Genomic DNA, 21,537 nt, shown 5'->3' on the forward strand with positions numbered 1-21,537 from the left:
TGCTTCACAACTGATTCACATTTATGGCGGTTGCAGCATCCGGGGGTCATGTGATCACCTTTTCCGACCTTCTCACAAGCAACGTCAATGTGGAAACCAGATTCTCTCAACAACCGTGTTACTAATTGAACAACTGCAGTGATTCACTTAAGAAATGTGGCAAGAAAAGTCATAAAATGGGACAAACCCACTTAACAAATGTTTCACTTAGCAACATAAATTGTGGGCGTGACTCAGGGACTACCTGTATCAACAGTGATCTTGCCCACTCCCAAAATTATGCAAGCTGAAAATAATGCTGAATTTTGATTTGTGCTTATTATTTTTATTGGAAAGGATGCATATAAATGAAATTATTATTGCCATCATTATAATGACTATTGTTATTTTTTCACTACTGTTCTTTTTAAGTACACAGTGATAGTTTGAACCAGAAGCTAATTCTTAGTCAATGAAACAGTATTTTATATATGTGTGTATCTGTACTGTTCTTCTACGTTATACATGTTGACATCTTTGCACTTTGTCAGTGAGGAACCAATGCTAAAACTTTTGCAAAACTTCAATCTTAGAAGCAGGAAGGAAAAAAATATTCAAATTAACTGCAATGATAAGGTTTAATTTGAACAATTCATTCTGGTCAGAGAATTTGTATTTCTTTGATAAAGAATCTGGATTTTTGGCAGGCTTAGATTGCCCATAGCCCTAAAGTATGCCATATATTTATTTTCTTTTCATTTTCCATCTTCTCCTATCAAATATTTTGTACAAAAACTGGAACATGTGCCTATAAATTATTGCACTCTCTGGATTAGGTTTATGGTTTCTAAAAAAAAAAACTAGTGATTTTTTTATACTGCTCTTTCATATTTAATGCTTGGCACATTAGCAAAGTAACAATCAATAGCAGACAAGATGACTAGATATAATATTCCCCACTTGTGTCAACTTCTGTGCAATTAAAGTGGAAAAATTAAATATTGTTGAAAAGTTATGCATAATTGGAGAATCATTCACCCAGAACCACTACTTTGCAAGTGTCTCTTTTTTGGTTTACAACCGATTACAATCAAAAATTGGCACACTTCATTGCACTGATATGTTGTTTTGTGGGATGCAAGATTACGTTATGAAGCTATAAAATGAAATGTTGATTTTATTCCCATCATAAATATGATTTGTCATGGTTTTCCAGTCATTGAGAAGGCTGAGGAATCTTAAGAAACCAATTCCCTGGAAATAACATCTGCTTACCCTCAAAATTAGAATTAAATAGAATTAAATAGCTCTGGTTTTTCTGTTATGCATAGGAGGAAATGCCCTACTAGTTTTGGGTATGGTGGAATTTGCTAGTTGATAGGGAAACCAAAGTGAAATCAAAACAAAAGCCCTCCAGCTCTTTGTTAATCTTCTCAGCCTAATACTCACCAATTGTCTTGGACTTCAGCTCCCATAATTCCCAGCTATAGCAATATAGAAGCCAAATTCCAACATATCTGGAGTATCAAGACTGAGCTGTATTGTTGCAAGATGGAGAGAGGCTGCTACCAAAAGTTAGCCTGCCACCTATTAATCAACGAATTCTTTAAATTGGTAGTCCATTATTAGAGAATATTCATTCCACTTCATATATTTTTGGAGGAAAGATCTAGTTTCCTCTAAAGAAAAGGTACATATAGTGGATCCAGGCTAATATTCCTCACTTGTTAGACATTGCTCTAAACAAAATACATAAACCAACTGAAACCTTCATGAATTCACATTCTAGGTAACTTTCTTATGACTACCCCTACACCAAACAGGTTCTGTAGGAATCAACTAAAAGACACCTGATGACCCATCCAAGATCCTGATTGGTCGGTCTGAATTTTTGTCCTTGAAAGCTATTCCCAACTTTAGAAGAGTGTATTGGCTGGATTATATGTGACTTCTGATGGCCAATGATGAGGAAAGGCCCACTTCACTTGAGTCCAAAAATTATCATGTCAATATCTTCAAAGGTTAGAGTTGTTGCTAAACGTGTGTTGCTAAGTCTGATAAGTTATTGCATTATTTGTTCACAATGATTTTAGATTCCTTTCTGTTGGATTTATGAGTTGGTATAATAAATTGGGACAGGGCTTGGTTTAGGCTTTTTTGCCTCATTTAGGAAATTGTCTTATCCCTATTCCAGAGACTTCTGGGCATACTTCACATGTTTACCTGGTTCTCATAGCGGTCTTGTCCTTCTCTAGGGATGTGTGGGTCTGAACTCTCACGATCTGTGATTATTAATAGTTGCTGTGGGTTATTAATAGTTGCAAATCAAGTGATGACAACATATCTATCCTAGAAATAAATAATTGGGTAGTTCTGGCAGCCTGTTTTATTCATAGATTTGGGGGTATAAATGCTCTTTGATTATCACAACAGGAGGATATTTTCAATAAACAAAACAATAGCAGAATTTTGAATACAGTTAAGAATTATACACTCCAGCCCACATCTCTAAAAGTTATGCAAGGTCTGTCAGGTTTCCAAGTGATGAAATCCATTTAAAAAGAAAAGAACAAAGTCCATCTTCCAAAACAAATTCAAATTCAATTTACATATGTCAATTTCGGGCTTGACAGGTCTTTTTACAATTGTCACTCAGAGTTAGCTCCATCATTAGACACAGTGGGAGGCAGGTTTATAAAGTTATAAAGATTCTCAGTCATCCAGCTCATGGTTATCCCAAAAGTGCTTTTTCAAGAGGCAACTGGACTTCCTTTGTTTTTCCCTGAAGATGCTTCGCTTCTCATCCAAGAAGCTTCTTCAGTTCAGCTTCTTCAGAACTGAAGAAGCTTCCTGGATGAGAAGCTAAACATCTTCAAGGGAAAAACAAAGGAAGTCCAGTTGCCTCTTGAAAAAGCACCTTTGGGACAAGCTATGAAGCTATACCTGGAAATGACAATTCAAACACCATAAAAGACAAGTTGGACAGCTATTCTGAAATCTGGTGAGGTTACAATTATTATACTAAGGTTGATATTATCTATGGATTCCCTGAACACTTGAAAGTTTTCAAGGTTTTTTTTACATGTGTTACAACCTCCCCTCTGCGGACTTCACATAGGAAAAATCTGGGTAGAGAAGACTAAGGAGTCAGGACTCCTACGAAGCAAATTTGTTGAGTTCAGGTTTGAGTTCCTACCATGCAGGGCTAAATCGTGGTTTGAAAAATAAGGGAAATTAAAAGCACATGTTCCCATGAGACTGATTTATGCAGCAGATATTACACTCACAGTTGGCATAAAATCTCAGCATGCTACACATGCTCTCCTTTCCCAAATAAAAGGTACCAATCAGGAATATTATCTCAGACAAGGACAATTTGTTAATACAACTAAGTAGGTCTTCTAACACGGACACTCCCAATATGACCTCTTAGCTATTGTCCTGAAAGAAAATATATACAGTACAAAGCTTTAAAATATGTGTTTGGAAGCGACCATTCAAAAACTTTTGTTATATTGAAAGATAAGGAATGGACAAGTATCCTGAGCTCTTGTAATGTTGCAATAATTTATACAAAGATTGACATTATCCATGAATTCCAAGCATATTTGAAACACATTTTGCAGAGTAAGGTTGTGAGCTTAAACATCTTTAAAAGGGAATAAGCTCCAATGAGTGCACCTACTCCCAAGTAACTCTGTATAGAAATTTGCAGCAGATTATGAAAGCTTTCGTGAATAATGCTGCTTTTCCCCCAATTTCATATGCTCAAGAGTTGCAGTTCAGAATAAGGAGAAATTAACTACAGCACAGTTTGTACAAGAAAATCTCCCAGTGAGTGTGCATATCATTAAAAAGAAGCTGGCATTGTATCTTGGCACACCAATCTTTTTTTAATCTTAAGAAAGTTCATGGATATGTTTTAATTTATTCATTGTGAGTATATATAGCTGAAAGCAATTTTTTAATGTCAACTGAAATTCATTCATCCTTTTCAACCAGTTTATTAAAAGTCATTTTGCCTGAATAAAAAACATCCACAATGAATCAGGATTACATTTTTAAAGGGTTGATTATTTTAGAATATAGGTATCATTGCAGATGGCAAGAACTACCTAAGGAAATGTCCTTTCCTTGAAAAGTTTCTTCTGAAGTAGCATCTACTATAATGACATGTTTATATATCACCTAAAATTATATTTATTTTTTGTTTAAAAAGCTTGCTTCAATCTTATATAAACTGGATTGAATTGGTCCAATCACTCTGATCATGCAACTGAGTTTCCTTTCATCATGAAATTAATAGCATTATAAGAATAGAATGTGGCAACCATTCTACTGTCTTGCTCTGCAAACAAACCAATTGGTTTAAAAAATTGCAGAGTCTGTGTGGATGCAAGATGATACCGTACATCTAGATTGATACAACTGCTTGAATATGACAATGAAAAATAAATGGACTCAAGAGTTGTATATATTAACTTTGGGCGTAATCCTTTAAAAAGAAGCATAGAGCATCTCATCATAAAAGGATTGTAGATGGACCTATTATAGCACTCATTCTAATTCTAACTATTGACAAGTTGATCTATAGCTTCTAAATAATGAGGCTCGTGGTGGTTTACTTTCATTAAAAAAAATGAAAACAGAAATAAAAACATCATCATAATCCAAAATAAAAAAAAAGTCCAGATAACCCAAAAATAGTAATTTCACCATTGATAGTGCCAATCTGACAACACAGAGCAATTTCATAACTCTACTTTTGCAACTATTGACAAAGATGCCAATCTAACTTTCAATGGAGGACTATTATCCAACTGGTCCTCTCTACAGAAGTGTCCCACTGATCTCAGACCTCCTAAGAGCCAAATCCCTGCCCTCTGTTTTAATGTAATTTATTATCTTCTAACTCTGCAAGATCTGAAAAGACCTTCCATTGTAGGGATAATCTGAGACAAAGTCCTGACTTTCTCAGGAGGGAGGAAACACAGACAGAATGTTCTCCCGCTTCTTGGGATGTCTGCCTTACCTATCAAGAATATTGGAAACATCCCCTTCTTAAATTTTGGAAACAGAAAGCCTCTTTCAGATGTCATCTGCCGATGGTGTCTGGATTCAACACAGCAGACACAAACTCAGAGTGAGGGGGAAGTATTCCCATTTCCTGTTACACATACTGGAATGATTGTTCTAAGACTGTATCTGCTGTGTGGAATTCTATGTAGTATAGTAGATACTATAAGGCAATGGTTCTCAACTCAGCAACTTTAAGATGTGTGGACCTCAATTCCCAGAATTCCCCAGCCAGCACGCTGGCTAGGGAATTCTGGGAAAAAGTCCATATATCTTAAAGTTTATTTATTTATTTATTTATTTTGTCAAGCAATTGTAAGATAACAGGTATAAGTATAAACATAGTTATGGATACATGAAATAGATACATATAAGAAAAATAAAGAGTTGCTCAGGTTGAGAAACACTGCTCTTAAAAAAAAGAGGTATTCCTTTATGGAGGATCCCTCTTCTAAGAAGGGACCTGTTACCTATATTTTAAGGGATGCGGTGGTTCAGTGGCTAAGACGCTGAGCTTGTCGATCAGAAAGATCAGCAGTTTGGTGGTTCAAATCCCTAGCACTACATAACGGAGTGAGCTCCCATTACTTGTCCCAGCTTCTGTCAACCTAGCAGTTTGAAAGCATGTAAAAATGCAAGTAGAAAAATAGGGACCACATTGGTGGGAAGATAACAGCATTCCCTGCGCCTTTGCTGTTTAGTCATGCCGGCCACATGACCACGGAGACGTCTTCGGACAGGCTGGCTCTTCGGCTTTGTAACAGAGATGAGCACTGCCCCCTAGAGCCGGAAATGACTAGCACGTATCTGTGAGGGGAACCTTTATCTTTACCTATATTTTGGCAACTGCTTGTGGATTTATCAAGACTACAAAAGAATAATTGTCCCAAATCAATGAATGAGTCTACTATTCATTAAATAAACCAAATGATCCGTTATCCTTCTTGGGCAGATAGTTTAGCCTCCAGCAACCATAGGCAAACTTCAGCAGGTGGTAGTCCCTGACTGGGGCTTAGAAGTTAAAGCAGGATCAGAACATGGTTAATACTTGGAAATCATCAGGCAATTCCAGAACGGTAAGCTAAACTAGGGAGCTGAAAGGAATAGCAGAAAATGACCACCGCATAGCATTTCTGCACTGTTGCCAAGAACACCACATTAACAGATACATGAAGTCACCAGGAGTCAAGCTTGACTTGGAGACTTTATTTTTCCCATGGCCAATGGTAAGAGATGATGAAAACTGTAGCTCCAAACATCTGGAGGACCTCAAATTGAGGATCACTGAACATCACAGCTGAAGGAAACAGAGGGCTGTCAGATAAATTGGCAAATCTTTCCTGAATTGTAACAATAGTGGTAGAAATCTTGGCATTTCCAGTTCATTGTCATGTACATCTGAGGTTTAAATGAGTAGATAACTATAGAGACACATAACTATTTATGGCAATAATGATGAAAGACATTCCATCTGCTTCTTTTTCAAAAACTAGCATAGTTGCAATGCCTGATGGATGTGTTAAAAAGGGGGGGGGAAGCATGCAACCCTCCTTTAAAAAAAATATTAATGTTTAAGTGACTTTCTGAACCTGTCTTTTTGTTCTTGTTGTTGTTTATGATTGAATATCTCAGCCAGGAGGACAAGTCTAGAAGACACGTCTGTTAACAGCCATGCTTTGCTCTTTTTCTGCCCTCTTTCTCTCTTTCTGCCCTCCCCATTTGATGCAAAGAACAGTGGAATTTAACTTTTTTTTTAAGGTCTTCAAATAATCTTCTGCTATTCTGTTTGTTCAGAAAGACTCTGAAAGAAAGGAAAGGGGGTAAAAAAAAATCCCAGCTGGCAAAATCAGCATAAGAAGTTCCTGTCACTTTTAAAAATTATTTTATAGGACAAGAGATGAAATAACTTTAAATAGAGACAATGAGTTTATTTATTTAAAAACTTGTTAAATAGAGTCTGGGAATTCAAATATTCTGGGGTGGATATTGTATAGAATTGGCTATGAGCCAAATATTCAGAGCTAAAAGAAAAAGTCAGTTAACAAACCTTCTCTCTGAACTCCATTGAGGAAGAGTTTGGTTTGTGTGTGCAGTATTTGTCTTGTTAAAAAAATGTCATTAGTTATACCTATACAACCAATATCTGAATTGGAGTCCATCCCTACTGTTCAGCCTCAACTAAGGAACTTCAAAGACCTGTAAGAATATTTTGCTTTTTAATACTGGAATTGGCACAATATGTCATCCTTTAAGAAAAAAGCTGTGTAAACAAGTACTTTCCCTTTTAGAAATATGTCTTTATGCTTTACGTATGGCTCTCACCTCCCAAGTATAGTTCTTATTTACAAGGTTCTTCTTGCCTATTTGGAGTGATTTGGATGGGGGTGGGAGTTTCTCAGCTCTTCCTTTCTTGATTCACATTCTAACCCATCCTTTTCAAACATATATCAAATAGCGATGTCTACTTTGGAAGCAAAGGGTTGTGACTAGACAACAGAGGCTGGGCACAGAATTGGGTGGAAGGAACATAAGAAGAAGCTACTTCTAGATAAGTTTCCTCCAATGGTAGTCTCCAGAGATATTAAGACTTGAGCTTCGTAACTATCATCTAGCACTGCCAACAGTATGCTGTTCTACTTTACTGGCTGGGAATTAGGGGACTTGAATCCCCATACATTTAGAGAAGGCCACAGAAGTTTGTTGTAAATGCAGTACCATGGAACTGTAGTTTCTCCATGAACAAGAAAATTAGGCACAAAATCTACTTCTATTGGTGGGAAATTAATCCAGATTTCAAAAAGTATATCAGCCTTTCAGCCTTTCTACATAATCCTGAAATATACCTGCATTTTCACCTGAATTTGGAAAGGTTAGTCCTAACAGCCTTAGAAAAAAAGTGAGTACTTATATGTAGCTTAATTAATATTCTACATGCTTAGATGGATTGATAGGATAATCTTCCTCCAGGGGACTATATTTTAAATACTGTAGATGGATACTGTTTATATTTTTCAGCATTATCTGATTTCCATGAATAATTTATTCCAAATATCCATGTATCAGTGCAGCATTGTTGCTCAGTAAAATATACAGTATATAACGTAAATGTGCTTCTGATGACAGACTAGCTTGCTGTGTATTACTGAGGAGTTTGGGGTATGTGTGGGTGTGTGTGTGGGTGTGTGTATGATACAGGAAACCATCTATCAAGTAGGAAGATGGTGTGGAGTTTAAAGAAATTACTCTTTGAGAGTAGTAACTGCTGCAGAAGTATGATTATACAGGTTTATTTATCCAGATACAGATGGAGCAATGAAAAGGAAGGCACTCGGGTAAACTGGTAAGCTTCAAATAGTTATCAGCCTGCAAAGCAAGGCAAGTACCCCAGCTTTTCTTCAAAGATGACCATTTTTGTTATATTCAAAACATTTATCCCTTCCTGGTGTAATAAAACTATAATCATATATCATTGTCTAGCTAAGCTGATGAGCTACCTATTGATTCTCATTCAAAGTTAGCCAAGGCAGATTGAATAGGTCAGATAATGCCAGAACTGTTGATAAGGAATTTTGGCTTGTGTAATATCCGATTAGAGTAAGTATATTGTGTGAAGAGAGATACTGAGTGGTTAGGATTGGGATTAGAAGTGAAATGAGTTTTTGTTCTACTTCATAATCCAAGGCATAACCCCTCTTTAATTATTTCTGCTTATAGCAACCCTTTCAAGGTTGTATTGTCCACATGCTCTTGGAATACAAGGGCTATACATGATGAGGAAAACTCTTAAAACCATAGCTTCAGTTGAACTGAAAGACACCAGATTAGAGAAAGCTGGTTGTGCAAATTCAGAAAATTCAGATAAATGTGAAGTCTGGTTAACGAAGGGTAAGGGTATAATGCACACCCAGCCACTAGGCTGCCAAGCTGCCAACTATCAGATTCATCCCAATGTAAATATTGACAAGATCCTGGTAGGTCACAATTCCTGGAATGATACAGTGTTTCTCCCAAAACTCTAAAAACATGCTACTCCTGGAAAAGTTGGGATCACCAGAGCCAAAAATGGTCTTAGTTGATAAGATAATATGATAGCATACTCTAGCAAATAGGAAGATCCCCTAAAAGACGGTTTAAGATAGAAGGCTTCATAAAATTGTAACAATTGTAAAATTGTGTAGGTCACATGGCTCTCAACCAAATACCCCACCCATGCCAACAGTCCAACATAATTTCACACTTGTGCAAGAAATACCATATTCTCTACTAAAACATAATTATTTATTGGTTAGTCTCTTCATTGATTTATTATTTCAATTCTAACTCACTTTATATGAAACCTTGAAAGAAGCCAACAATCAGAAATAAAATGTAAGCAATTAAAATCCGGTAAAATCCAGAATTGGTCTGAATGAGTTGAGCAGGGTTAGATCTGGTCCTGCAATAACCATAATTGGTCCCAATGAGTTGAGCAGGGATTAGATGGGTTGAGCAGGATTAAATGTGGTTGGACTTGGATGGGAGACCACTTGAAAATTTCATGGTTGTCAGCTAGATTGGAAGGTAAAAAAGAAAGTAGAAACAAAACTACATGAATTCACCAAGAGGCTAGCTTTCCTTTGAGAGATTCTTGATCTTTGCTAAAATTATTTGTGCAGTTCAAATGTTCAGACTGAAGAAAAAATGTGTGTTTTCATAAAGGTGGAAAAATAATAATTGTGTATGCTGTAATTAAACAATGACATGTGATATATGCAGATTGTGTATTTTTTTCCTTTCCAAATGTTTTGCCTTCTGTGGTTTTTAGAATTCTCAGGCTAGACCGAGAAACTTTGGAGATAACCGATGTAGGATTGCACACCTTCTAAAGAGCTTGCCTTAGAGAAGATGATATAAGATGCACATGAATATTAAGAAATTGAGACAGGAAGATCTTGCCTACCAAAGAATGCTAACTCAGGTCATAGGCCAAGCTCCCTTTTTAAGCCAGCTGGATACCTAGAGCAATGTTTCTCCATCTTGGTGGTTTTAATATGCGTGAACTTCATCTCCCAGAATTCCCCCCACCAGTACAAGTGGCAGGGGAAATCTGGGAGTTGAAGTCCTTGCATCTTAAAGTTCTCAAGACTGAGAAATACTGATTGAGAGCATTATAAATTAATTCAAGATGTTAAAGAGAGGCTATTCCATAACAGGCTCCAACTACTCAATCCTATCCACAACAAAGGCAGATGTTACATTTTTCACTGCAAGTTGTTGTGATTACTATGGCTACGATACAAATAAAACTGGATGGAGGTTATTTTGTTCTGGTTTAATTAAAATGAAATGCTAGGGATGATCCAATATCTATAGCTAATTTACAAACCATCCACAATTAAGTGGAATGGGCCATCCCAATTTACTCTCTTTGGGAGAAAGGAGGGTGTTTGTTGGGTCTGTAGAGTATGGTTTAAAGAAAAAAAATCAACATACAAGCCCCAAAGTGATCTGTGAGACACATTAAAATAGGTAGAGTTGAATGCATCAGGGTGGCTGCCATCTTGACTTTTTTGACCACACTCTGTGGATGACACCCTGGTGTCTTTTAACCTCTTTTCATTGAAAATAAAAGGGGAGGGGGCTAACCTAAAGAAGACAATATCAAATGATCTGAATTACGTTCCCCACTGCTCTGTGTGTGTGTGTGTTTTTTTAATGTGAACTTCCTTCTCTTCTGTTCTTCCCTCAAGTATTAGCAATCATTCAGAATAATAGTTATTTTGAAAGGTAATGAGTGCCTCATTGGAAGACAAGCATTAAAGGGGGGTGGAATGAAATCCAAGACTCTTACAATGACAGGGGAAAGAAACAAAGACACCAGGAAGGTGAAAACGAAGGAGCTCATTGGGCACCGTTTGGGGCTAAAGAAATGTTCAGGAGTAAACTGAAAAAGCTGGCCTGGGCTTGAAGATGGTCCTGAGAGCTGAAAAGGACAACTCAGATCTTCCCCGGCAGGAGCTGCAGGTGTTCCTGGCAGCAAGGGAGAGGGAAGAGACAAAGCTAGGCGAAAGGACCTGGTTAGCCACCGCGCCCTCCCTTGAGCCCAATGGACAGGAGGTAGATTGGCTTTAGCGGCGGAAGTTCAGGCGTACAGAAATTCTGTGCAGAAACAGCCATTCGCGAGTACTACAGTAATTCAGTCGCGGCTGTTCTGGGAACCTCCAGAAATGTTGGGTGTCAATTCCCATAATCCTCAAACCAGGATGGCCGGGGCTATAGGAGAATCCGCGCCCAACACTTCTGGGAGGCACCGGATTGGACTCGAAGCCCTTCTGCCGCCTTTCAAAATCTGGATTTCCCAGCAGTTTAAACTTGAGTGTCGAGTCCGGAAATCGCTCCTTAGCATGCGAGCTAACGAGAGAACATTTCCTCCGCACCGCAAAGCCAGGGCCCGAAGTCTTTCTTGCTGGGTCAGACGGGTCCTCTACTACCCCACCCCACCCAACAAATACACACACAGAGAGAGAGAGAGGAGGGGGGAAGCAAGTTGCCTATCCTCCTACCAAACCTTGTTTCCTTAAACTTCGTTTTAATTCTGATTTGCTCTGAAAGGCATCCCTTAGCGCACTGAAGGCAATAAACGCAATGCTTGCTTGCCTTCTTTTGTACCTCTGGTCTCGTTCTGAGGTTCAGACAAGCCAATAAAAGACCCCCAATTTGAGACAAGGTTGGGAGTTAGGCTTAGAGGGGAAAGGGGGGGGGAGGATGGAAACCCAGCCATTCGTCTCCGTTCTTCTGATTTCCAATGAAAAAGATCTCTCACCCCACCCCAAAGAGGAGGGAGAAAGAACCGTCCCGCAGAAACCTGTGAAAGGCGCCCGACGAGCCTGTTGAAACTTGGGGAAGTGTTAGTTTACTTTGTCAAATATTTGGAAAGGCTGCATCCACCGCGACTTAGGCCAAGCTCCTGGTTTTTAAGAGGTCTTTTATTAGTTTTCGGAGCTCGGAGGAGGGATGGAGGCGGGGAGGAGGAAAGATAAAACGATATACTATATACTGATAAAAGTGTAAAACAAATCCCACTCGCTCTTATACTTGGAAGCTTCTATCAGCTACCGGAATTGTTGCCTCTCTCCTAGCCAGAGCGCTAAAGACTTGCCACCTTTCCTTGAAAGTGTGGGAGGGGGGGAGGAACCCTCAGGCCCAACCGAAGAGAAATTTAGCCGACACCCAAACCCTCCAACCGAATTCTATTGATTTCCAGGCGAGGGATTTCGCGCGCGCTTTAACGGACTCTCCCGTCGAAATGCCCGGGACCCCTTCGCCCCCTCTGTCCCCGCCCTCCACCCCCTCAGCGCGCGGGCTTTGGTCTTGGAAGAAGGGTGGCGCGAAGATGCACCTTGCAGTCGGCAGAAATCCAAAGTCTTTATTTGCTTGAGCGTATAAAAAGACCCCCTCGCGCCGAGGAAGGACGGAGGAATTTTTTAAAAGCGGGGGGGGGGGCTTTTTCTCTCCCCGGGTGACTCGTCCTTAAAACGCGCTCCCGTTTTCTTGGATCGCGACCACGGGCCACTATAAAACCTCCGAGGCAAAGCCTTGGACTGGAGTCAGGAGGCCTTCAGGGTTTGGGTTGCCAAACTGAGCGAACCCAAAGTTTTTGCTTCCTCGCGTTCACTTTGTTTCGCAAAGCAAAACCAAACCAGGGACCGGCGCGTGCCCCCTGCGATCAGTGCGGCTGCCGTTCAAATCAGATCGGCTCCGCTTGAGTGTGTCCTCCCCCCACCCTCCCAAAAGTGCCCGGTCCGGGCTGTATCCGGAGTCCTTTCTTTATAGCCGCGGGGCAGACCCCGTTTTTAGGGCCCGTTTCGGTGATCGCTCGTGAGGAAAAGGGGCCCAAAATAAAAGGCACCTTTGGAGACGAAATCAATCGAATTTCCTTCCTTTGTATTTATTACTCAAATTAGACTCTTATAGAGACACACTAACACACCGGTTAGCAAATTTCACGGGCGAGGAAGAAACCCACCCACCACCAATTTTAAAAGGAAATACCGTTATTTTATTATTATTTTCTCGTTTTAACCCTTCGCAATTTAATCCTAAACAATCGTCAGGGACCGAAGAAAACGTTTGAAAATAAGTGCGATATTTAACTGTGCCACTTTGGAGGTTTCGTTCCCAGTTTCGCACGGGAGGGATCGGGCGACTTCCTAAGAAAGGTCTCTTTTACTACTGTTTGCGTCGCTTAAGACGGGCCAAGGACTGGTGCAAAGATGATCTCTATGGCCAAGCCCAGCAGCGGACAGGGACACGGCTGGAGGGGCGCGAAGAATCAAAGCCCGGAGGTTTTGCTACCGAAATTCACCTCTGGACATTTCGATCAGGAACCTTGAAAGCTTGCAAGCGACGCATCTGTCACTCGCTTTTTCTTTTCCTTTCGTTTTCTTTAATGAATAACGGGCCTGTTTTCAAATTGTATCGACTGGGTACATCTGCTTTAGGGGGGAAAGAAAGAAGAAAGGAAGGAAAGGAAAGGAAAGGAAAGAAAAGGAAGGAAGGAAGGAAAGGAAGGAAGGAAAGGAAGGAAGGAAAAGAAAGAAAAGAAAGAAAAAGAAAGAAAGAAAGAAAGAAAGAAAGAAAGAAAGAAAGAAAGAAAGAAAGAAAGAAAGAAAGAAAGAAAGAAAGAAAGAAAGAAAGAAAGAAAGAGCTAATCAAAGGCAGGCGAGGAGGAAGAGGGTGGCCTGTTTCACAGAAAATTAGACAGTAATCCAATGAGACCGTATGCTTTCCTCTTCTCTCCCTCCTTCCTCTCCCCTCCCCCATTTTTCGCCTAAACAAGCAAATAATCGTGCATTTAAAAAACATGTCACGCAAGCTATGCCACAATTTTCTCTGCAGGCCCCTTTTCCCCTCCCGTATTTTGTTTTTTAAAACTTCCAGCAATTGAAAAAGTCTGGATCGCTGACGGGATCCAAACAAATTTAAGAACCGAGTTGGGTGATCGAAAAGGGTAACAGCCTGCCCTTCGTAAAAGAAGCCTTGAAAACCCGTCCCTTTTAGTGCCTTTCTTAGACCTTAAAGGTTTTTTAAAGCCATCCATCCGAGAATAGAGAACCCCTGAAATAAAGGTACGCCGTGCTAAGAAAGTCAACCCCGCTCAACATTCAGCGAAGAAAAGTACCAGGAGCGTAGCTCGAAAGCAGGTTTCACACGAAAAGGTTTCAGGGGGAACCCAAGGAAACCCCCTTCGAAGAATTGGTGTAAACTCTGGGAAAACCACGCGCACGCACACACACTCAACACACAAACACGCACGCTGCGGTAGGATCTGAACTGAACGCTATGACAGGCCCACTCCGACTTGCGACCAACCCCCCCCCCCACCCCGCAAGCCAAGCACGCTTGAAACTGACACGACCGACGTTGCGAGTCGGTCTCTTGGCATCTTTTCAACAGCTGCGCCCCGCGCTTCTACTTTTCCCACAGACCCGGTTCGGCCCAAGGAGCTAACGGGAAGGGGCGGGGGGGGAAAGTTGACCAGCATCCACGGCCGGCCTCCTGGAGCCTTTTGCGGTTCTTTTTTATTTGTAAATAGCGCCAAAGAAAAAACGAGGCTCCTAGAGCAGTCAAAGAGAGCCAGGCCAACCTTTGGCCACCATAGAACAAGTCAACTTAGCCCACGATCGAGAAGACGCGGAAAAGCAACAAGCGAAGGCAAAACCTTGCAAAAGTTTCTCACTCTCTCCGGGTTCAATAAAGGTGAACCTGGGTTTGGGTTTGTTTGGTTTTTTTTAAAGGGAGGCGAAGAGGATATTCGGAGCGGCTGCGGCTTCCCACCCTTCAAGCCTTTTCCACGGCGACTGTCTGCTTTCTTTCTGCAAGAAAACAGATTTAAGAGAGGAGTTTACGGAGGGAGGGAGAGAGAGGGGGCAGAGACCCGTTAGCAGCGTTGCAAACGCGGCAAGGGAAAGCCGACGTCGGGCTTGTTTTGCACGCGCCCGCCGTCCACGCCAGGCCAAGCACGGAGAGTGTGTCGATTGGGGGGGGGGAGAAGAGGGAGGGCGCCCAATTTTTAAAGGTCGGAGAGGTCGGTTGGTGGGAGTTCTGGGCGCTTTGAACAAAGAAGGCCACTCAACACGCGCGGAGCCCTGAACCGGCTGGTCTCTCGCCTTTTCTCTCTCTCTCTTTCTCTTTTTCCTTTTGCAGGCCTGAAACTGACCGGCCCTAAGGAGGAAAACCTGAGGCGGAGGGTGGCCCTGAGTTCCTACGGGATTTCCCGCCGCCGGGACTTCGCGGCATGCAAAAAAAGAAGAAGAAGAAAAGCGCGTTTCTCTCTGGTCCTTCGGCGCCCCCGCTTGCTCTCTTCCTCCCCCGGCCCTCCCCATCAACCGGCCCCAGCAAATCAAGGGGGAGGGGGTCCCTTCCCTCCTGCAGGTCGCCGCCGCCGCCGCCGCCACCACCACTCTCTCCCCTGGCAACCTCAGCCCGCCTTCCCTTCCAACCCCCGTCAGCCTCGCGCGTTCTTCTTCTTTTTTTTCCCCCTTCTTCTTCAAAGGGCCGATAGCGCCCACTGCAGGCGCGCCGCACCGCGCTGCAAGCCTCTCCTTTCTCTCCCCCCGCTCCTCCCTCCGAGCCCGGCCGAGCAACTAGCGGCGGCTCTCCGGCACTGAACTTTTGCTCAACTCTTTCGCCCGCCTCGGTCTGAAGTTCACCAGCGAGCCTCTCCTCCCCCCCCCCGCCCCGCCGCCGCCGCCGCCGTCACCCCGGCAGACATACAAACAAACAGCGCCGGGCGCAAGGCAAAAAAGCCCAGGCGAGCAGGGAACTTCCCTTCGGTTTGCAAACCGCCGCTTGGAAGAGAAAATCCCAAGAACCGCTCCGCGACTTTTCTGTCCTTCTTCTTTTCCCCCGCCCCCCCCCCCAACGCCCCACGCCAGCGCCCTCTCGACTGCGCGGCCGCGAGTGGATGAGCAACAGGAGCAGCAGAAGCCCGGCAGGGGAGCCGCCTGAAAGGCAGGGCAGGGCAAGGGTCGGGCGCGGGGCTTTGGGGGGGGGTTCCCTCCTCCGGTCCCAGCGGGGAGACTCCCCCCCTCCCGGCGTTTTCTCCTCCCCCCGTCACACCCCAACCCCAGGCGCTTCGGCCGCCTGAAAGCCTCGTGGCAGAGAAGGGGGAGCAGCAAGCGAAAGAGCGCGGACACCTACTTGTGGCCAGCTTTCTGGCTCTGCCTTTGGATCGCATGGGTGCCAAGTCCTGCGGACGCTGCTTGGATGGTGTTGGGGGAAGAGACTTCTGGGAGGGGGAAACCAGTGCTCGGGCTTTTTGTCCCCTCTCTTTTCCCTCCTTTTATTTGTGTTTCCTCCCCCCTCTTGTCTTTCTCTCTCCCTCCCTCCCTCTCTCTTTCTCACCCAGACTCTCTTTCTCTCAACCCAGAGCTCGCTATCTCTCCAGCATTGTCAGTTTGGACACCTTCGCACATGCGCACGGGCGGCTTCTCTCTCTCTCCCCCCCTTTCCCTCTCGGCTCAAGTCCCCCCTTCCCCCCGCTTCAACATCTCCCGGTCGCCACTGCCAAAAAAAAAAAAAAAGGAAAAAAAAGTTTGGAGAGATCTTTCACTTTTGGGATGTGGGGAATCTGGTCCGCGGAGCGCAGAAGAGCCCGCTTCTCTCTTTCTCCTCCCGGGGAGATGCTTTAAAAACAAAACAAAAACAACAAAAGTGGGGAGAGGAAACTCAAAGGATCGGACGGGCAGGGATGCGCGGATTTACCCCGGGACTACACGCCCCGCGTAAAAACCCTGGCATAGCGAAGGATGGTGGACGCTTCTCCACCCACCCACCCCAATTAATTCCACGCCACGCCATTCCCCACTCGAGGGAATCCCGCCGCGCTCCTGTCCTGGCACGTTTACTCGGAAGCAAACGCTCAGCTCTCGTTCCCCGGCAGGCCCGCCCGCCCGCCCGTCCTTTAGCTAAGCTCCGCAGCTGCCCACGGAGGGAGACGGCAGCCCCGCGCTTCCAGTGGACGGTACCCCGCGTTTCCTCCGGGGGCAGCTGATGCGGCGATTTCTCTCTTCCCCCCCCCCTCCAGCGCCCCACAGATGGGGAAGGGCGGGAGGGGGGCATTGAAAAAGAAGGGGATCGCCCGGAGGGAGGACGGCCAGCTTTGGAAGACAGCAAAATCACCTCGAGTTGGGAAAGGGGGGGTGGGGGGGGGCAATAAATCTTATGCCTTGGGTCTGCCCGTCCCTCGGGGCCTCCCCGTACCCAGCAACGCGCTGCTACCGTCCCCCCTGATGTTGGCCCTCCCGGTTTAGCTTAAGCAGTTGCTCGAAAGTTCTTCTGCTCCGTTTTCAGGCGTAGGATCCATCGGCCGCTCCTTTACTCGAGAGGAGACACAGCTGCCCTCTGGCCCTGTCTCTTAAGGCGGAAGGAAGGCTGCATTTCTGGGGTTCAGCATCTGGGCGCCCCCTCCCCCCCATCCTAACCTTCCGTTTACTCGAAAGTAAACCGCGCGACTTTCTATCGCGGTTCCAGGGGGAAACGGCCCCCGCTGCTCAAAGAAGTAGGAGATGATTCCCCCCCCCTTCAGCTTCTAGCCCTCTCCACCTCTATTTAAGAAGTCGGGGGGGGGGCAGGATTTTCTCCCGAGTAAGCTTACTTTGAAGCAGCAACTCGGAGAAACCCACCCCCGTAGAGATTGGTGCATTTAAACATTGATTGAGTTTTTATTATTTAATGCTCGCACCCATCACGAAAGAAAGCTGTTCACCAACAAACAACCTGGTAGAGACCGAAAGCTTTTAGCAGCCAGCCTGGTTACAAAGTAACTCTTGATTTCCGTAGGGCTTCCTCTCTAGTAAACATATTTGGGGTCTGGCCTTTATATCTGTCTATCGGCTATGCCCTTACTCGGGAGTAGCTCCCTCTGAATTCCTAGTGAAAGGTAAGTTTGGAAGCAAGATCGGACAAGACTTTAACGACGACGCCAACCCAGTCAATTCGCAGCTCCCAAAAATGCCCATTTATTCGAGTCAACGGGATTTGCTTCGACGTCATATATGTATGATTTGAGAGAATTGGGCAAGTCTTGCGGGGAGAGGGAATCCCTTCGGCTGGGCTCGCTTCTCTCCTCTTCCTTCAGATGTAACTGAATTGATGATCTTAAGAAATCCGAATTATTTCAGTCACGCGAATAAACCTGTCGATAGCTGAGCATTTACTGGAAGCCAGGATCTCGCTTTTAAGAATCGGGCCCCCCGTTAGAGGTACGAATCAACTCGAGCTACAAGAATGGGTTTCTTTCTTTTTATTTATTTTTAATTTTCCTCCGGAACAATCTCTTTGTACTAAATAGCTTTGGTCAATACCTCCTCGACACTATTTATGTGCCCATTAATATCTGTTGCAAAATTCTGCTAGATACCATAAAATAAAATTATGGGCTTTGAGACCCGAGGGTTGAGCTGGTTCGTTCAAGGAAGCCGCTATGGTTTGGCATTTCAAATTCTCTCTCTCTTTCAGCACTTCATGGCCACTGCCTAATTCTAAGAAGAGAATGCGCCCGATCCTACACACAATTACAGCGGTCACAATCCGCTTCAGTTGTAGGCGTGCGTGAAACCGCAGCCATCCCCACCGCATTTTGAGATAACCGGGGAGATCGTATCGCAAGGCAACCGCTCACACAACCCCGGGAGCAAACGGTTTGTAGAGTAGCCACAGCTATTCCAGACACGGCCCCATTGGGACTGATGGAATTTGTTTCGGAACAAACATGTTTCTAATCGGACAATAAAACAGCAGAGACCAGAAGTGGGAGGAGGGAGGCATTTTCTGGTAAGAATGGCCTTTGAAAAAGATACCTACGAAAATAGGGTTTTTAAAGGGGTAAAGGTATTTCAATTTCGAGGCGACGTTGAATATGCAACAGGCAGCGATTCGCTTCCGATCTCGAAAAGGGAACGTGTGAAGAGGGATAAACACCACACACACCACATCTTCCTTTCTCCAAGTTGAGCACACGCCAGCTTCTCCTAGAGACCTTCCCGGACGTTTTCCTTTCGAGGGAAAACGCATATACCCGATTCCCGGTATGTGTTCAAGAAGGGGGAAAATCTGGCGAGAGAAGAAAAGATCGTGTTTAAGCTGAAATGAAGTTAAGTTTAGTGTGTCACAGGTCAATTGAGGGCTTTTTAAGTATGCCAGCTGAATGAAACCCACATGTGCAGCAGCAGTCTATCTGTAAACAGTTCTCGTCTTCAATGCGTTTCTCCAGGTGAAACCTGCCTTAGTCCTGGGGAGGGGGGGAGATCCGCACTCTGATGGATCGGGACAGAAGAGTCCCTTTTGCTAAAGAATCCGCTCCCAGAATTAGCTTGCTCCGCGAGAAGGTCCGGGGGAAACTCAAACTCGAGTATTTTAGGAAGAAAGGCCTATTCCCGAGAGGGCATCGGATGTGTGAATGCTCACCTCGTGGTATTTACCCGCCTCGAGTCCCAGAACAGGCCAGGTTATTAAAGACAAGGGAGATATATTATATGAAATAAGCAAATCAAATGTAGCCCAGAGAAGTCTGGGCAGAAGTGTGAGTGTGGGGGGGGGTGATTAACAAGAAAGGAAGAATTGCAGCTGAAGTGTCCGTCCCCCCCGCGGTTAAAAGGGGAGGGGGCGAGATGGGGATCCACGGACCCCACGGCGGAAAGGGGGACCCGGAGGCAGCCTTCCTTCCTTCCTAGATAGCCAGGTGCACAATTACTGCTGCCTGCAGCCGCCTGTCTACTCCATTGGAGTAGGCCTTCTTTTATAAGCCCCTCCCTCCTCCAGCCAGGTTCCTGCGCCCTTAAGAGCCCCGGGGGAAGGTGGAGAAATCCAACAGGTGGAGAGTGGCTCTTTTTCTTCCCCTTCAGACGAAGGGAAGGCTCGGGCGGGGGCGATGCGTAACTCTTAAAGGCACAGTAGGAAAGGAGCGCGCTGGAGCGAACGGTCTCGTTTCTTTCGCTCCGGCCGCACCTGCGGGCCTCTCCGTTTCCTTGCTGTTGGTCAGGCGTCTCGGGCTGCCATCCCTCTTGCCTCGGGCCTCTTTGCAGGCCAGCTAAGACTTCTCTCCCGGCGATCCTCGGGCCTTGCGGGTGAGCAGCTTACCAAGTTTTCCCTGGCCAGCGGGGAGGCCCGGTGGAGAGCTCCAGACGCTAAATGAGATCTTAACGAGAGTTCACACGTGGAGCTAAGGGGTTGCTTGACTGCGTTTTTAGGTTTAGGGATGCGCAAACCGAAGCGCTGACGCTTGTAAACTGAAACTTACGGGCCTGCCCTGTTATGTAAATCCAATCGGGGCTCATATGCAACAAGACACGGGTTAGACATCATAGCTTGAGGCTCTGTGTGAACGCCCCTCAATCGGGAATAGCGATCGGGTGGCCAAGATGAGAACCAGGGACACCCACCCCATGTTTAACAGTATAGTGTAAAGACCTCACATTGAGGGCGGGGTGAGGAAAGTGAAAAAAAATGTCCCCTGGCTGCTTTTAAGCTTTGGAGGAAAAGCGGGAGATAAATGTAAATCGTTATCTCCATCTCTCCCTGACCTCACCGTGAGCGGCTTCAACCTAAAGGATTTGTACAGGGTTCCTGAAACCGAAACCCAAAATTAGGAAGGGCCAAGCAAAACTATAGAATTGCAATGCCCTGCAAATATGATCTGACTCGAGATATTTTGCAAGACAGAATGACCGACTGAAAGCCACGGAGTATGAGTAAATGTCTTGAGTACCTCTTGAGTAAAGGAGAGTTCGGTCCCAGCCCAATTTATATCCATGGCGTTCAACTGGCTTTGCTAATATTCTTTTAATGTTGCCTCTTTAGCCTTCTCCTGACTTGGACCAGCACATTGTATAAATACAGCGTTTTTAAGCAATTCTTGTTCGCTTGCCTTTGGCGCTAGTCTGACTACCACCGATGCCTCTTCTTACGCTTTGCCTGTAAACTAGGCGAGGGCTGGCCAGGTTTATTGTTTTCCCATTCAGACGATTATGCAGTCGCCTTCTCTACGCTCTCCTTAGAAAGCCCCCCTACTCCGAAGCAGAGGACGGCAGGCAGGGTCGTTACCAGGTTTATCCAGAAAAGGGATTCCGCTGAAACAGGAGTAAAGGCACCCAAAACTATGCTGAAGTCTTTAACCATGGTTTGTTAATCAAGCCACAGCCGAGTTTATTCATCAGGAAAGAAGAAACCAAGTATGTTAGGAGTTAGTCGGGTGTGTAAACCCAATGTACCACACCTGCTATCCCAGAGAAGAGGGGAGAAACGGACTACAGAATCGTAACCCAGTTAATATGATGGATGGACTTATAAAAAAAAAACAGAACCCATCTCCAAATTGTCTTTTGTTTATATATCACTGATTACACATGTGTGCAAATTGTGGTTGGGTGGATCACAGATTTCCATAATCTCTTCATTCTTTTTCTTCAAATGTGTTGGTGGGATAGTCAGTCTCAGCCCTGC

The 21,537-nt window shown here is 44.3% G+C and overlaps 1 protein-coding gene across 6 annotated transcripts in view; it reads right to left on the reverse strand.

Annotated features, from left to right (window-relative positions):
* Nucleotides 1-16,370, reverse strand: part of MECOM (MDS1 and EVI1 complex locus) — a 537,367-nt gene extending 520,997 nt beyond the window's left edge. For 4 of the 6 annotated variants that reach the window (XM_087965301.1, XM_087965299.1, XM_087965300.1 and 1 more), the window contains exon 1: nucleotides 16,237-16,370. In XM_087965301.1, the coding sequence (XP_087821427.1) occupies nucleotides 16,237-16,273 (37 nt within the window). In that variant the 5' untranslated portion in view covers nucleotides 16,274-16,370. The remainder of the gene's footprint in view (nucleotides 1-16,236) is intronic. The other 2 variants (XM_087965307.1, XM_087965306.1) reach the window with 1 other exon arrangement.
* Between the last annotated feature and the right edge of the window lie 5,167 nt (nucleotides 16,371-21,537).

The sequence above is a fragment of the Notechis scutatus genome, chromosome 4, assembly GCF_049901735.1.
Source record: "Notechis scutatus isolate UNSWTSFEM ecotype Mainland chromosome 4, rNotScu1.2, whole genome shotgun sequence".
In the NCBI taxonomy this organism is placed as follows: domain Eukaryota; kingdom Metazoa; phylum Chordata; class Lepidosauria; order Squamata; family Elapidae; genus Notechis; species Notechis scutatus.